The sequence below is a fragment of the Larimichthys crocea genome, chromosome VI (assembly GCF_000972845.2).
Source record: "Larimichthys crocea isolate SSNF chromosome VI, L_crocea_2.0, whole genome shotgun sequence".
Lineage (NCBI taxonomy): Eukaryota > Metazoa > Chordata > Actinopteri > Sciaenidae > Larimichthys > Larimichthys crocea.
This window is the reverse complement of record NC_040016.1, coordinates 13,142,299-13,159,626: the sequence shown is the minus strand read 5'-3', so window position 1 is coordinate 13,159,626 and position 17,328 is coordinate 13,142,299. Positions and strand designations below refer to the sequence as shown.

General features: G+C 39.1%; 1 protein-coding gene across 3 annotated transcripts in view; it reads right to left on the bottom strand.

Annotated features, from left to right (window-relative positions):
* Nucleotides 1–17,328, bottom strand: part of pax7a (paired box 7a) — a 47,665-nt gene that overhangs the window by 22,852 nt on the left and 7,485 nt on the right. The window contains exons 3-4 of one of the 3 annotated variants that reach the window (XM_010731345.3): nucleotides 16,904–17,048; nucleotides 16,368–16,496 (exon numbers count right to left, since the gene is read on the bottom strand). In XM_010731345.3, the coding sequence (XP_010729647.3) occupies nucleotides 16,368–16,496; nucleotides 16,904–17,048 (274 nt within the window). The remainder of the gene's footprint in view (nucleotides 1–16,367; nucleotides 16,497–16,903; nucleotides 17,049–17,328) is intronic. The other 2 variants (XM_010731346.3, XM_019260762.2) reach the window with 2 other exon arrangements.

Below are 17,328 nucleotides of genomic sequence, written 5' to 3'. Positions count from 1 at the left end.
GGGGGCTCTGAGAAAGACACTAAAGTCTTTTCCTCCTCAAGTTATTTTCTCTTCCTCCCCTTTGTTTGAGGCGCTTTCGCAGATTTTTATTTCGCAAGTAAACCACTTTGGCAATCTGTGTCACATTTAGCATGCTATCAGGCTAATGACTGATGAACCTCAACAGACAATAGCTTGTACCACTGCTCTCCATTAAGCCCTACAGAGCCAACACATCTGCTCTTGTACATGAATCAGAAGCACAAGGTCAACAGGCCTGTCTGTAATGAGTAAGGGAAAATGGAAAATGGCACACGCTGCATGGGGCCAACTGGGATTGGGGTTTGGACCTCATCTATATGCTGACTACATTTGGCGAATAGATGGCAGTAAATATATGAAAACACACGGCCGCTGTCCATGTTGATGTTAGACCGAGCCTGAAACTGATTTCTGGTTAACATACAGTAGTGTTTCTATAGTCCTATAGGCTTAGAAACTGGTGTCAATACATGTGAGTATGCACAAGCAGGTATAAAGACAGAACATTTTCAGTCTGTTTTCTAGACAAAAGCATTTCATGTCTCCTTTTTTCTCTCACACATGTGCCAATGTTAACAATCAAAGACATAATAAGAACAAAATCCCTGCAGGCCTGTCGAGGTCAATTCCTTAACGGTTCGCTCGGCACAAAAAGGTACATTCTGATTAGGCATTTATATAATACGACTGCAGTAATTCCATTCACAGGTTCATGGGCTATTGATGAACCACTCATGCCTTGTCTCATTACTTATCGTCCAATTAGAATCTAATTATGTGCCATCCAGTGGGCATGATTACTGCCGTGTACTCTCCTCCAGGGGCCCTCCGAGGTTTTTCCCCGATATTGATTTAAAATTGCGCCCATTATAAATAGGATTTAATCAGGTTTACACATTGCTTTGTCTAGTTCAGTGCTTGATTAAGATTAAAAATAACACTAGGTACTGTTTGAGTAAAATCTACCTTAACCTAAATTGTAATGAATGTCATGACATGAAAGAGATGGTTTCAATACAGTTTAAAGATTTAATTGAAAGACTGAATAATTAAAAAAAGGGTAAGGCAAGAAGCTAATGCTAATGCTATTGAACAGGATGGATGGTAGGGCTGGCAGGCGTCCATATTTGTTCAAAAAGGTCTAATAGTGAGTTTCCCGGTCGCAACTATGACTTGGAAGCTAATGTGTACACTAGTTAATCTCTGGCAAGTAAAATGAAATTTGTGTCCCATATTCATACTAATTATACAGAGTATAAACTACAGACTAACCCTTTATAATACACTGTGTTGTTTTACGAATACAAAGATATCATCACACACGTTTTATAGATTCAATATTTGCGCTGTCAGATGCCAAACTTCTCACAGAGACAACAAAATGGTTTTCCATTTTATTATTTGTTTTCTGAAGTTGTTTCAACATCATTCACAATTAGTTCTCGCTGTAAGGAGCTCCCCTGTAGCCTTTGTGCACTGCATTGTGGGACACTAATGTGCATCAACAGCACACTCAAAAACCAAACGTTTTGTGTGCGTAGACTGACTGTTCTTGGTATATTTTAGTTTAGTTTGTACTCTTAATAAACAATCTATGGATGCATTGGGTGAATGCAGACAATTACTATATTTATAGATATTAACAATTGGTTAACCCTGTTTTAATCCATGTGGTTGGGGATAATCCCAGAAAACCACTGAATTATTTCACCCCGGTGTGACTTTGCTTTAATGATTCTTTAATTCTGACCAGACCTTTTAGATAAAACAGACTGCTTGCTCTTGAAGGACTTGCTGCTAGTTAATAGTTTTAAGGTCACTATGAGGTTTAAAGCCTGCTTTCTTCCCTGATGCTCCTCTGCTGACCCCGCAGACAAACTCCTCAGACTACAGGCAGATGGGATCCTCATCATCACCCTGTTTCCTCAAAACTCCCCCCTTCCTCTCCTACTCCTCCAGCCCTCTTTCTCTTCTTCTCCCTCCAACCCCTCGGACTCCTCCAGTCCTCCACCTTTACCCCCGAGACGCTGAGGTAATGCTGATTAAACAGACAGCTGTCCACTCAATACCAGCAATTAACCAAGTGATCTGTAAGGTTACAGATTTATGATACATAACAACAGCAATAAACTACGGGTCAGCCAGGTTGTTAGAAAATGTTGGTTAAATATGCGCATTTGATTCTTTGGAGCAGCTCTGAATGAAGGAACAGTGTCTATGACCTTGAGTAAGTGTTTATCTTGAAGCATTACAATCAATAGTATGAGCAGAACTCAATTAAATTCTCAAAAACTGCATAAAATTGTGTTTAATCTGTTTTTAAGTCCACGTCCTTGTATGAATTACACCAAGAAAAAAGTTAAAATGTTGAATAAGGTTTACTCAAAATGGATAAACCAAAAAGCTAAAACTAAAAAATGTACTTCGACCCAGAGATGTACCAATAATGGGAATAAAGAAATAAAATCCACCATGAAAACAAACAAAATAGCAAAAAATGAAACTCAGCAGCATCACTAACATATTTTTTTCAAATGTAGATGGTCTCTCTTTGTGCAAATAAACTGCAATAACAATCATAAATCGACAATTTCTCTATTAGAAACATTAAAATAAAACGCCCCTTTGCAGTGGTGCAGGTGTCAGGTGTCGTTATCCCTCATCTCACCTGTGAGCTTAAAGTTAAGTAGTGCTCATCCTCAGTCAGACTGTCTCTGATATCATAACCCATGGCCTCAATATCAGCCATACCTTTGCAAACTATCCAAGACAGAGGGACAAAAACAGACAGGGCTTTGGCAGTGCAGCATTAGCTCATAATGGCTCATTTTGAAAAGCATATTAGTTCCAGCATAATTACAATCAGGCCTCATGCTCTGTGTTTTGCAGGCATTCACAGGACCAGCCTCTGAGCACCGAGTCACACCAGTTGACTGTGACTGACAGCAGATTTAGTTTAAAATGCTGTTTTTTCCTCCCTCTTTTTTTTCCCACAGGACAAAAATAACACCGCATCTTTTCTCCCTATTTATGTTGACTTGTTTATTTTGTGCCTACCTTTTGTCGTAGTTGATACTGCAATTATACTTTTTGTCAGTCAGAGGGGGTGAATATCAAAAGGCCTAATTATGCAAACAGGCCTATGATAAGAGGCATCTGCCTGAGATGGGATCTGCTATCTCTGACATGCATCTGTCTCTGTGCTGTCTTAGGGGCTCCAGGCCTGCATATAAACAGCCCTGCCTGTCCCCAGGACTGCATACGATTCAACCACCAACACTGGAGTGGAGGGATGTTTCGGGGGCGGGGGGGGATCGTGCAGCAACATCAAATAACTAACAACTTCCCAATTTGCATTTTTCTGAGAATGGTGCGGCATTTCTGTTTAATGCACTTGCCTGTTCATCCCAAAGGGGTTGCCAAGTTAATGGAGGCATGTGATTCACCAAAGGATGTAGCTGTGATAGGAACCTTATGTCAATACAATATAGATGACAGCGATAACCAGAAAGGTTCAAAGACAAATTCTCTATGAATAATATTTAGTTGTTATTGTTTAGTTGTTATCTCCCTGCGAGCGAGAAACAAAAACAAAACTCTAAAAGTGAGCATAGCCTCAGCATGGTCAGCTTTTATGCATATTAGATTAAAAATCTCACATACCAAACAATTTGCAAAAAAAGGCTGCAAACGTGGCGAAATCAAGTTAACTGTTTACTTGGTTTGGTAACAAGCCAAAATGCATCATCAATTTCTCCTGGTTGTCAGTGACCTTCTCTGGGCCGTAATTTGACATTTAGCTGAAATTGAATCTGGATGAGATGTGTAACGATACATAAGGATATTAAAACTCCACCGTCTATCTAAAATAAAATCATTCTCAGCTCACCTTTATGGACAGATGTCATTGGATTCAGCTTTGTCTCATGCCTATCATGTCAATTACCAGTTTATAGCAGGTGGCCGAGGACGAAGGGCGCTTGTTTCGAAATCTATTTCATGTGGTAAGATCGGACGAGTGAGAAGGACTCTTAAGATTTCCAGACAACTTGTGCAACAATTACACACTTTGTTTTTCCTTTTTAACATAGGGAGCTGTTAATAAATACCACCTGATGAAAAAGTCGCCTATCTACAACCTCTCACTGCCCGTGTCAGAGTTTTAGGCTTTTTTACATCGACATTCCTCAAGAAAATTCCAATACTTTTCTTCCCTTGTCTCTCGGACAGAATCACATTCTTTAGAAAAGGAGTAGGGGGCTTGAAAATAAGGAGAAAAAGGCAAGGGAGAAAGAAAGATGGGAGGATCTATAATCTTTGGCTCTCACAACAAACAATTAGCCCCCTTTTCTCTGTTTGAGGTTCTGGAGAAAGTGGGAGAGTGGAAGGAGGGAGTGGGGGACGCAAGAGAAAGCAGAGGAGACAGAGAGGGAGAAGCAGCGAGAGCGATGCTCTTTTATGGCTCTTGTCATATGGATGAAGGCGCGGCGCGTCCATGAGAGCGCACGCTCACCTTCAACAACAGGGCGTCCACTGGGCCTCCCGGCCTTTTCAGCCCAGAGAGACGAGCTCCTCAGGGGGCCATTAGAGCATGAATAGGGCCCTGACAGCCCTGTGCAGCTCCGCAGGGCATCCATAAACGCTGACATATTGACTCCCCATGCCTCTGCACTGCCTGAGTGTGAAAGCGAGAAGGGCTTGAGGGGTGGGATTCTTTTTCTTTAATACACTACCAACTAAAACTATGATATTAGCGACAATATGAACATTTGTTTATCACATAATTGCATATGATATTTTGTTTATAAATGAGGCAAAGGATATTTTTTATTTTTAATATATAAATTATCATTTGAAAGATGTTTTTTGAAGTTGTCATCATTCATACAATGAAAATCCTCCACTTTATGAGAAGTTGTCATCATTCATACAATGAAAATCCTCCACTTTATGATCACACAATGTCCTATTTTTTGCGTTTTTTGTAGAAAAAAAAAGCCAGATTAGCAAGGATCTAACAGAGCCACATGGACCCATAAAGACTTCAGAGGATACAAAATGTGAACCTTGTTAGGAAGACTGTTACCACATCTCGCTTCCCCACTAAGACTGAGCTTTGCACCAGGTTTCCCCTTCTGTCGAGCAGAATGTCACCGCCTGAGCTCAAGTCTTTGCTAATTGAGGTCACAGTGAAAGTAATGAAATTAACAGAGAGCACAAGAAAGTAAAAAGAAGCCCATGGGGGTCTTTGCCAAATGGCACTGGAGTCAGAGCCTTGGTCCCCCAGCAAAAAGCTCTAAAAACCTACGCAGGAAATCAAACAGTAACGTCTCAGGGCTATGAGCCGAGGTCTCCTGGAGGAACAAATCATTTTCTCAACAAAGCCAAAGAGAGATTACTGGGCACAGTATAGGAATGCACAGCGGACATTTTTATGTGCCCAAGGGAAGTCTCCTAATTTTCTGGACAAAGCTGGGCAGCAAATATTGTGGAAAAGTTTCTGCAATATAGAGGAAACTAGGAAGGAAAGAAGAGTTGTGAAAAATGGTGGAAACTTTAATAAAAGCTCAGGATTTGTGTAAATAAAGCTCAAAAACCAATGTAAATATCTAATTAATGGGCAGGAAAGCTAAGGTCCTCTTTACAGGAAATACTATATGTTGAAAATCTCTGAAAAAAACAAAAAAAAACAAATACTATTAAACTGAGCAAACAAACTGTTTCAGAAGAGTTCCTTTATATTCAACAATTTAATGAATATTTCCTGTGACGTGCTTTTTTCTGGGCACAGAGAAAGCATCACAGTGCTTGGCATTAATTTCTGAGATCCCTCCATATTGAGGGGTTGTAATGTGGCACAGTAGCAAAGCTTTGTATACTGAGACTACGTATTCCCCAAGGAGAGAATGACTGACGATGCAGAAATAAGCCCATTAGTTGAAAATAGGGGACAACATTTGAAGTTGTTATTTTGTCGGCAAGGACAGGAGCTCCACCCCACTGTTTGGACAACCGCTTACACATTTTAACTTGGTGGGGAAAAAACACATTTCTGATTTGCAACACTTAGGGAACATGTTTATTGTCTTTGTGGTTATGAAAAAAGGAAACACACGCACAATTAAAACAAATGAATATTTCAGTGGTGAAGCAGATCAAGAGCATAAAATGTGAAATGTTCTGGCCCTAAGTAGCATAGGCTAATGGCGATTTTTAAACTAGCAGACCATGGTCAATGTTTCTCATTCATCACCGAGGGACAGCAAGGGCGCACTGTGCTAAACGTAATTACTGTTGCACATTATGTGGGCTATTCCTGTATTGTAATAAAATTAGCCAGAAATGCTTTTTGTCTTTTCTAATGCAGCTCCATGGTAACCAGTGGACGGTCATAATGCAACACACTGTCCCGATCTGTGCCAGCTGTCAGAGTTTGACAACCTTAGGTGGCAAGGCGAATTGGAGGAAACTACATTTCTTTCAATAAATTATGTGGCGCTGACCTGCTCATCCATTGCACAATTTAACATGGACGTAATAATGTTCTGATATACTGTATACTCTTTTTTTTGTGTGTGTGAACCTTCAGATGTATTGTTTAGCAGAATAACAACAGTTTAATGACCAAGACACACTGTCCATCTTAAAATTTTCCTAAAATGACCTCAGACAGGCAAGAAATTCAGTTGTATTGCATAGTTTATTCTATATTCCTCAAGCTGAGAAGCGAGTTTAAAAATAAGATTTTAAATGCTGTAAAAACATTTAGCCATTTGGCCAAAAGAGATCATTGGCATGACTGCAAGACTAAATTACATAACCGATAATCAAACATGTTAAATGCGAACCTATATATCTTATATATTACATATATCCTATGATATTGGTGGAATACCTACAGAAGTCATTTGTAAAAAGCGAGTTTTCACAGGGTTTAAAAAGCAGGAGAAAAAAAGAGAAAAACTGAGCCACAAACACAAGATGTTTCTGATTTTTTCTCTGCTGGAATATTTGGCTGAAATCGAAAGAGGCAACCGCACGCCAATACTTGTCTCAAGACTGATAAGGCCTACATTAATATACACAAGAATTGCTGGTGGACTTTTCACAAAATGAACAGGCCTTTGTCATTATTTGACATTATCTGTCAGCTGGCAACAACATTCGTGTTGTTTGGTAGATAACTTATTAGGCAAAACGACTATGATTTATGGAATTACATGGTTAATTAAATACTGCTTAAAGCTGAAATTACTCTGTAAACTGTCTGTCCCCTTTGGCGATTCACCTAGTCGAGACGAAAACAAAAAGACTGAACATGAGATTTCAGAGCAGTCCATATCTGAGGCGTCCTCTCTACGTCATGAATGCCATGAATGCTTCTAATCATTTTATTGCTTGTTGACATTGTTATTGGTGCTTTCTGACAACAGGCAACATTGACTGCAGAGGTCATGAGGTCACTTAATTACACTTATTCATGGCAGCAACATGATGCAGAACAGCCGCACCAGGAGGCTTGTTTTAGCAGATGTAACCTGAATTGAACTGGCTGTTGTTGTTTTTTGTTAGTTTTTTTTCCTGGAGGCCAGGAGGAATGACGCCAAGAGGACATCTCAAAGCAATTAAATGAGATTTCTGCCCGATAACTATAGGTTTTTCCATTAAAACCTTTAAAACTAATCTGCCCCGCTGAGAACACTTGTCTCTCCTCGTGGCATGGCTAGGAATCAGCAGTGAGAGATAAATAAATGGCCTTTAAAAAAACATTGGCCCTCTTGTCAAGACACATATCCACTCAAGAGCAGCAACGGTCCACATGTCAACTCATTCCCTTCCCATTTCCTCTGCTCTCTTTGCTAAAACACTCCTGTCTAATGAAGTAGAGGGACTGCAATCCGACAGGGCCAAGCAGAGCTCTGTCATCCATGAGTGTTGTTTTCCCTCCGGACAGCCCCGGTCCACTATCGAAGGTAATACTCACCAATCAGGATTCATTACAACACCAAATCTATGAATGAACTGCCCACCACAAAGCGAAACCCGAAACTAACACACAACTGGCCGGGAGAAGAAATAGACCTCCCAGGGACCCCCTTCCAAAGTAAATTGGATTGCCAATACGGCCCACAGACGTTTGAGAAGTCGAGAAAAACAATGGAGCAGAAAATAAATACTCCAAAGCCACAATGATGACTCCACTTGGTAAACTAACACAGTATTGATCGTCTTCTCTTCTCCCTTTTTTTTTTTGTTTGTTTAGAAAAGCCTCATCCCTGCTAATAGCTGTCTCAGAGTGTAATCTCTCCCTTGTCCTCCCCCTCCTCTCCTCCCCCTCCACATTCCCTATTATGTGGCTCCTTTCAGCGAGCCTCAAATAGTTTAGGTTCAGTGTCGCACTGGGGTACGGGGCATGGGACTGGGGACCAATTGTTTGCTAATGTTGACACCTGCCAGAGCAGGCTTGGCCTATTTGGGGCCCGCCAAGCTGCAAACTGGATGCTCCCCCTCTTTAGCGAGATTAAGTGTGGGTTGCTGGGGTCACAAATCACTGGACTCCCTCTGATGTTGTGAGGCACAGAGCCAGAGACTGAGAGGACTAAAAGAGAAAGCTGGAGAGGGAGGGACAGAGGAGGGAAGAGGGATAAAGAGTGACAGTCTATTGTTTACTGAAAAGGAGGGGAATAATGTATCTTCTTGAGTGTGCGTAACCAGTGTGCCCCATTCAAAAAAATATATCAACAGTGAAGCCACGTCGCCAAAGCGCACAACAGTTTTTTTTTTTTTTTGCCTTGCTTTCTGTCTCCTTCTGGGTGCATAAATGATCGTGAATATTTGAAAGCTCTTTTGTTTGAAATTCAAGATTAGCAGGAAAGACCAATTGTCACACTCTGCTCTTGGTCTCCACATAACAGCTTGTGCAATTTCCACACCCAAAATATAGCATTAGTAGTAGGAGAAAAATAGGATGCAAGGTATTAAACCATCTGCTTTTTATGATGATTCACAGGACAGACTTTCTGGGCTTGAATTCCACCAAATATGACGCTGATAAAAATGACCTCAGTTCTTTGAGAATAAATAAACATAAAGGTGTAGCATCCTCCGTCTCCAAAAACCAAATCATTTCCTCAGAGAAAATGAAGAACGGGCTCGTTCACGCAAACTCTTTAAAGTTTGTTTAAGCACACATATAGTGTGAATCCCAAGGGAAAATCAGCGTGGACATGACAGACAGTGCCCAGCTCCTCCTCCTCCTCCCACCTTTCTTTGCAGATGTACATTAATGCAAAAAAAAAAAAAAAAAAGGCAGAGATCTGAGCTGTAGCAGAAGCACCCTCTCTCCCTTTAAAACTGCTGCTGTCCAGCCTGATCGTGTCAGTTTGAAGGCCCCTATTCAAAAGTATTCATGCATCTGCCTTTGAGGCACAATAGCAGCTAGTTTATAAACTGTCTGCCCAGGCACCCCAAAGGCTTTAGTTCTTATTGTTTTCAGCCCCTTAATAAACTTTTTGGAGGAGTTCATCAACTTGCCTGAATAGCCTATGCAGCAAGTCTCAAGACACAAAATAACAGAAGGGCCTTTTCTCCTCCCTCTTCTTTCTCTCGTCCTTTTCTAGTGGCTGTTCATCTAACAATGGTGAGAGTAGGCTGTCAGACATCACAGAGCTTTTTTTTTTTTTTGTACCAATACAAGAAAAAAAAAGTATTCAATAAAAAGAGAAAGCGGCTTCTTAAAATGGGAATCGAAGGCGATTATATCTTTAGCGTTTGCACAGGCAGCGCAATAAGTTAAAAAGTTGTTTACAAAATTTACAAAAAGAGTATTTGTAAGACATAGGAGCTCTTATTAAAGCAGAAATTACATTAATACTTTGCAGAAACTGTACATAAAAATATTTAGATTTAATTTCAAATATCCAAACATCTACATTAAAATACCGTCAAAGCACATGTATGTGAAGTTTTCTAACCTGTGTCTATAAATTCAAACATTGCCTGACACCTGTTAATCAGGCAGCACACACAATGATGGGATGCAATAAAATGTAATTTTGGATGTAAGCCATTAATCCACTGTTATACTTTTAAACTCTGTAAAAAAAAATTGCCAAACTTAAAAGTCTTTAATAGATGTCTTCTGTAATTAATTTCATACCTAATTAAAACAAGGCTATACAGTCCATGCAGGCTGGCCTGTTTAGCCCGCTGGATGGCCATAATTGAAGTAATAGCGGAAAAAAGGGCCTGCTTAGAAAATAAAAGCCCGCAGCGGTCCAATTCAACAACTTCACCACCCAACCACGCTGCTCATCCCTCACCCCCCTCCACCATCTGACCCAAAAAGGCCTTATTGGCTGCCCCGGACCAACCACCTACTGTTTCCCACCGATGCACTCGGTGCGTTTTAACACCCTAATTAGATGTGACAAGTTCAACGAGCTGGTTTCAGAGGAGGAAAAGCTGGTCAGGTTATGATTTCCGAGTCAGACTCACAGGGGAATCTGTGGACAGCTGATTCCTGTCAGCCTCATTCATCTTCTTCCAGCCAATTAAACATCACTGCTAACAAAGCGGTGGCAATTTAGGGAATACATTAAACGCCTAAAGTGGAAATGTAAATGTTTGAGGCGATGATCAGCAGGGTGGTAACGCTTACATAGTAATAATAATAATAATTATTATTATTATAATTATAATAATGATAATAATGGCAAAAAATAATATATAAAGTAACACGTCAAAATATTAAATTATAGAGTAATACAGGATAATAAATAAAATTGTAGGATTATATATATAAAAAATAATAGGTCAATATATTTAATTATAGAGTAATATATGAAAGAATAGGGTCATATATAAAGTAATAGGGTAATACGTAAAAGCTGTATTTCCCATTCTCATTACAAAAAATCAATTTCAACAAAGTCAGCTTCCAGATTTCTACTAAATTACCTGACCTGCAGACACATTATGACAATACATTAACCACATTATCTATTAAATATATAACCTCAAACAACCCACAGTTTAATTACACCAAGAACAAATCAAATAAAACGTTTTAAAAAATATAAAGACTACCTAAGGTGCAGAGTTGTGTCACTAATACTCCACCTGTTGACACGTGAGCACATGAGAAGGATGTGTGTGTTTGTGTGTTAGAGACAAAGTGAAACTTAAGCAACGACAGAAAAAAAAAAAAAAGGAAAACGATGAAAACTTGAGATTTTTCTTATTTATTTTGGAGTGCAGCCCTGCAGGCAGAGAGAGGAGCAGGATCCCGGAGCCCCATAGTGAAAATTGGCGGAATAAAACACAGACAGAAATGAGAGACGCGCTGAAGCACCCTACTGTTGTGACAGGATACCTGGAGGGCAACGCTTCCTCTTTAATTTGTCTCGTATGGTTTGGGACCTCCAACCAGACATTCAATCCTCAGAGTCTGCGTAAGCCTACTGAATTTAATTCTCGATGGTGAAATTATATGCTATAATTAAATATCATATCATTTAAAAAAAAAAAAGCTTGGTGGCATAGAGACATCTTATCAACTTCCAGCTTCGTCGTTGTTATCACATTAATAGTAACAACATCTAAAACTGGGCCTATCAGCATTTGTGTCGGGAAATTGCATCCTAAACAAAGGGCACCTATGGGCTTACAGCTTATATTCAGATATTTTCGAGCAGGAAATGTTAACCTTGAAATGCTACTATCTGCGCCTAACAATGTGTGATCATAACCCCATAAATGAGGGGAGAAATTGAATCCTTTTAAGTTATTAAGCAGGAAAGGATTATAAACTCGTCTTTATAAATGAGCTAGAAATCCCCATGTCTTCCTCTGTACACTTTTAAATTTCCCACAAGAAGCTGGAGAGGAAAGATTGCCCCTTTTCAAGAGCCCCACAAGAGATGGAAAAACCATTTTTGTGCCCAGATAGGGAGTCGTCCCACATGGTAAGCGCCACTTTAATTAATAGACAGCCTTGAGAGGTATCACTGTCAGCCCGGATAATGGTGGCAGAGCCAGTGTTTGTGCTTCCATGAATATTTCTGATGTGATCAAAGTCAAATGCCAGCACAGAATGAATTTAAGCCTACTCCATTTTTTTTTTATTTAGCCTAATGCTGCCGACACTTAAAGCTCCTGACACTGAAACTGTCTCTCCAGTACACACAGTAGGCCTACAAGCTTAAACTGCTCTCCTTAAAATTGATGCATTACTCATTACTCATAAGCAATGGGTTTCATGTTATTATGTTGCATGGTTCGCTCATGTTACCTTGCTGGAACCAATAGGCCAATTAGTCACACTGGTAGTGGCTCTTCAACATAAAATATCGCGATATGTCATTAAGAACAAATTATAGCACAATATTTTGAAAGCTGGCTGTAATAAATGTCACCACTTCTATCTGTTGTATACTTACACAGGGATTTTAACTTGTGCGTAAACGTGAATGCGTGACACGCTGACGTATTTTTGTTATTATTTTTAGCATTAATATAATTAAGGCACTATTATTGAGCTCCTATTAAACGCTGTAAAATACTAATGAGCTCCGGAAACCTCTAAATCACGCCATTATTTATCACAATCATTAGAAACAACGACAGGTAGACTGTACGAACTGAACATCATCTGAACAGAAAAAAAATCAGGGACGGTAAAATTCAAGGATGGTGAGACAACCAGATGTCTTGAAGGGGAAAAGATTTGAGCCATGTGTGGCTCTATAAATATTACTTTTTAATGTCAAAGTGTCCTGAAATTAGCCCATTAAGCTGACACGTTACAGTTTATGGGCTATTAAAAAATGTAATAATAAAAAAAAGAGGTTATTTGAGTTGTTAACTGAAGTTATTGCTGTTTAATTTGAGAGAAAACTGTTAAGAGATTTTATTTTGTAGGCCTAGATTAAAAAGGCTGACTTTATTATTATTATTATTATTATTATTATTATTATTATTATTATTATTATTATTATTATTATTATTATTATTATTATTATTATTATTATTATTATTATTATTATTATTATTATTATTATTATTATTATTATTATTATTATTATTATTATTATTATTATTATTATCGTCTCCTGTCTTTCAACTCCTACCCTCTTTATAAGAAATGTAGGCCTACCAATGTAAATTCCAGTGAAATGTGGCTTGAGTGGCTGCGGGGACAGGGGAGGTTAATCCGAGTTTAATGCAGTGAAGCACAGCGCAGGGTCTAGGCTATGATGGGTATGTTATCTCTGCCCAACATTTGGGTCTCCCTCAATTTCCACCCAGCCAAATAGCTGCGAGAAAGTGCAGATGGAGTCACTCTCAATGCCTGAGGAAAAAACGTTATTAATAGCTAAATAACTTCCCCATACTTTCACTGAATCTCTCTCACACACTGTTCCAGATGGATTTGTTTGAAGTGGTCTCTCGCTTCATTCCCCTGTCCTTCTCATTCAGCACGGCTTTAGACCCGAAATATAGCTACATTATATTACCATACACTTAGAGACTGTGTGTGTGTGTGTGCGTGTGTGTGCGTTAGTGTATGTGGGTTTGTGACGTGGAGAGCACGGAGGGGGCAGCTTTTCACACTTTTCACATCACTATAGTCTGAGTTTATCGTCAATAAACAGTAGAAATTATTCTTTTTGTGTTTCTTTGTTTGTGTAGGAAAACCCAGTTATAGCTGGGAGTGGATGATAAACCTGAAAAACTCATTTTTGGGGGGGTAATTGGAGATGTATGACGCAAATTAACAAACCTTTACAGGTAGCACACACTGAGACAGAAATTGAAAATTACGCCTCATATTCCGAGTTTTTAGAAATGTCACTGAATATAACAGTAGCCTCCTTTTATCCAATCCTAACCTGGACCTTGTGGCTGACTTCCTCACACCTCTCCGCTGCTCTGTCACATTCCCTCCCTGACGCGCGGAAATAATCCCACCTGGCATCTGTTTAATTACTTTGAGGACCTCAGGTAATCCTGCGATTTGCTCAAGTGTCCATCGCCTGTCTCCACCTCATCTTACGGTCAGGTTGGTATTTGGTATTTGTGTGGCAGATGGACGCCTGGACAGTTGATTCACCGTCTCCTTCTGAGCGCTGTGGCGCAAAACAAAAGAATGCCCAAGTTTGCACAGATGTAATGCACAACATTTCCCCCCTATTTCTTGCGTAATTGAACTTTGGCACAGAATTTAACAGCTGTACATGACCATTAAAACGTGCACCATCAGAATAAAAAGGGGCCAACACAACGACGCGAAAAGGTGCCGCTATTTTGAATGCATACATGAGTTTTGGTTGGTTTACATCCCACGACATCTTCCTAAGAAATAACTCCATGCAACAAAATAAAATGCACAATACTGTAATATGGTTAGCAGTTTAAATACACGTTAAATAAAGCTAGATTAGAGCTGGGATAAATCCGTGATGTAACCTCTCAGAAAATCAAATACACCGGCCTAATAAACAAATAGATAAATAAATAAAGTCTTAAAATCTGGATAAGTAAACGAAAAAAAAAATCTCATGAATTTTGTGCCCTGGGCGAGCCACTGTGAGCTCCGCTCTGAGATGAAAGTGAAAAGAAATAAAAGGCTCTATTTAATCTGCTTTAAAACCCCTCTCCACATAAGGGCTATGCTTCAAACTCGGAGAGTGAGGGGCTGATTGGGGATAAATACATTTCTTACCATGCCTGCGAGCTATTACACCCGGCACGAACACAGCCACCTATTCAACAACCATCGTTTCCAGTGCTTATTCTAATAAGTATTAACATTATTAGATGCCATCCGGATGCCGGTAGTCTAAACTGCATTACGCACAGGGTGCGTCTCTTTTTATAGCAACGTAATTGAGTCCCAATTTAAAACACAAGCAGCGCAAAGAAATAAATAGCAGCGGGAAATTTTTGTGGATGTTTTGCACTAACAGCAATAAAAACACTTTACAAGTCAAACTATCATATTACTCTACAAAAAAAAAGAAGAAAAAATGCAGCTTTACGCGGCTGTGCGTAAAGAGCAGACTTTCCACAAACACATTGGTCATTTACTGCCAGCAGAGTTTACACACCATCTATATGGACACTGGAGATATTTGCAACAAAACTGTGACATTTCTCTCATAACATTAAGGCGTAGTGTGACAGAAAAAAGACCGTTTTCACGCTATCAACTGATTCTTCTCCAACGGGCCATTATATAAAATTACAAAACTATCTACCAGCGGGGCGTACTGAATAATTCATCTCCTTTTATGTCTCTCCTTGCTCCTTTGTCCAAACTTTTCTCTCTCTTTTACCCCGATTTTTGAATGAGAATGGACGGGTCCATACTCTTCTTTTTTGCTGCCCCTGCTTTCCAGGATTTGCTTTTGTACCTCGGACTCTTCACTTTAGAAAAGCGGATTTGCTTTTGTACCTCGGACTCTTCACTTTAGAAAAGCGTCAATGGAGGGGAGGGAGTTTTTTTTTTTTTTGCCCGTGAAGTTCATCTTCAAGTTTGAATTTTTTCTTGTCTTTTTGAGGCTTTTGTGAACTCTTATCTAAACCTCTATTCACTCATATTTGATCATCAAAACATTCAGGTCGTTTGGAAACTGCGTTTTTTTACTACATGGGCAAGAAAACCAGTGAAAAAATGATTTAAAAAATGACAATTAAATCTTTAAAAACTACATTTCTACTCTTATTTAATCGGTCTAATGGGATATTTTTCACGTTTCATTTTAAACTCAATTTTAAAAATATGCACAAAAAATAAAACAGGAGATCTCAGTAAATCTAAGCACTGACAAACACTGACAGCGACTACCTGGATCAAAGCTTTTATTCCTCCCCTCCTCGCAGCATTACTAACAGAGCAAATAATAATATGAACATTGATTTCCACTTTAACTGACAAGTGGTGAAATGTCGGTGAACTGACATCGATTGTGAAATGGGTCAACTGTCAGCTGTCGTTTAGAGGTCGTTAAATGAGTTGAATGAATGAGGGAGGAATTCGCTACACAAATTAATTTTCTGCAGTTAAATACCTTCTGCCAAGGCTCTCATAAATAATTGAGTGAATGAAACAACTGCTGGCTCGGTGTTAAAAGCAGGAATAAATTCACTGCGTTTTAGCTGCAGATCGGAGAGGATGTGGGGACAATTTCCCAAGAGGACGTAAAGTAGGAAGTCTATTTAAGACAATTACTTCCTGCCTACAACCTGTACTCTAAATAATAATAATGATAATCATAATAATAATGATAATTTTATGTTTCAGACATGTGCAAAGGGCCATATACTTTCTGCTGTTAACTTACATTTATCACCGAGGATGCCATCGATGCTATGCTTTGTTTTCTTTTCTCCATCTTCATCCTTCTTATCACAGTCATCCTCGTCATCTTTTTTGCCAAATCGGGCCCTCAAAACGCGGCTGATGGAGCTCACTAATGGCAACAAAAAGGTAAATGGGTGATTAGCTCTAAAACCCATAAAAGAACCATAATAATCCTATCATGCATTTTTTTTTAAATAATAGGATACCAGACAAAAAAAAAAATAGCACAGGAAAAGTTTTACATGAAGCAGCTGCGTTTAATAAAACAAAAAAATATATATTAAAGGAGTAAAAAAAAAAAAAAAATACAATAAATGCAGTAATAAAAGCACCAAAGGCATATTTCCCCCAACAGGGTGATTTCTTTCTGGGTCAAACAGCTGTAGGTGTGCTTCCTGCTACACTCAAACATTTTATTATCGGTAACTGAGAGGCTCAAAAACATGTTGGATGTTCAGAAGTGATGCTGCAGTGTTCGCTCGTTATAAGGAGAAAAAAAATAAAAGTGCAGCTTACCAGATGAAGCCTCACCTGAAGGAACTGTGCTTCTGTCGCACACCCCGTCCTTCAGCAGCTTATCCCGGATCTCCCAGCTGAACATACCCGGGTTTTCTCTCTTGTACTCCTCGATCCGTTTCTCCACGTCAGGAGTTGCCACCTGCTTTAAGGTTTTGAAGTGCACGGTAAAAGACAGGAGAAGGAAAAAAAAAAGGCAAAAGAGAGGGGGAAGGAGGAAATTTCAATTTTAATTGAGAGAATTTATGATTTATTTTGAAGAAACAAGTCTAAATCAGGTACATCTTTAATGGGAATATTATATATGACAGTTTAACATCAGTGAAACACGTGTCTCTGTGTAGTTTATATATTATATATATATGTATAAAAATACTGTGCTGTATTATGTGAGTATTAAATATTCACAATACTGTTGAATCAAT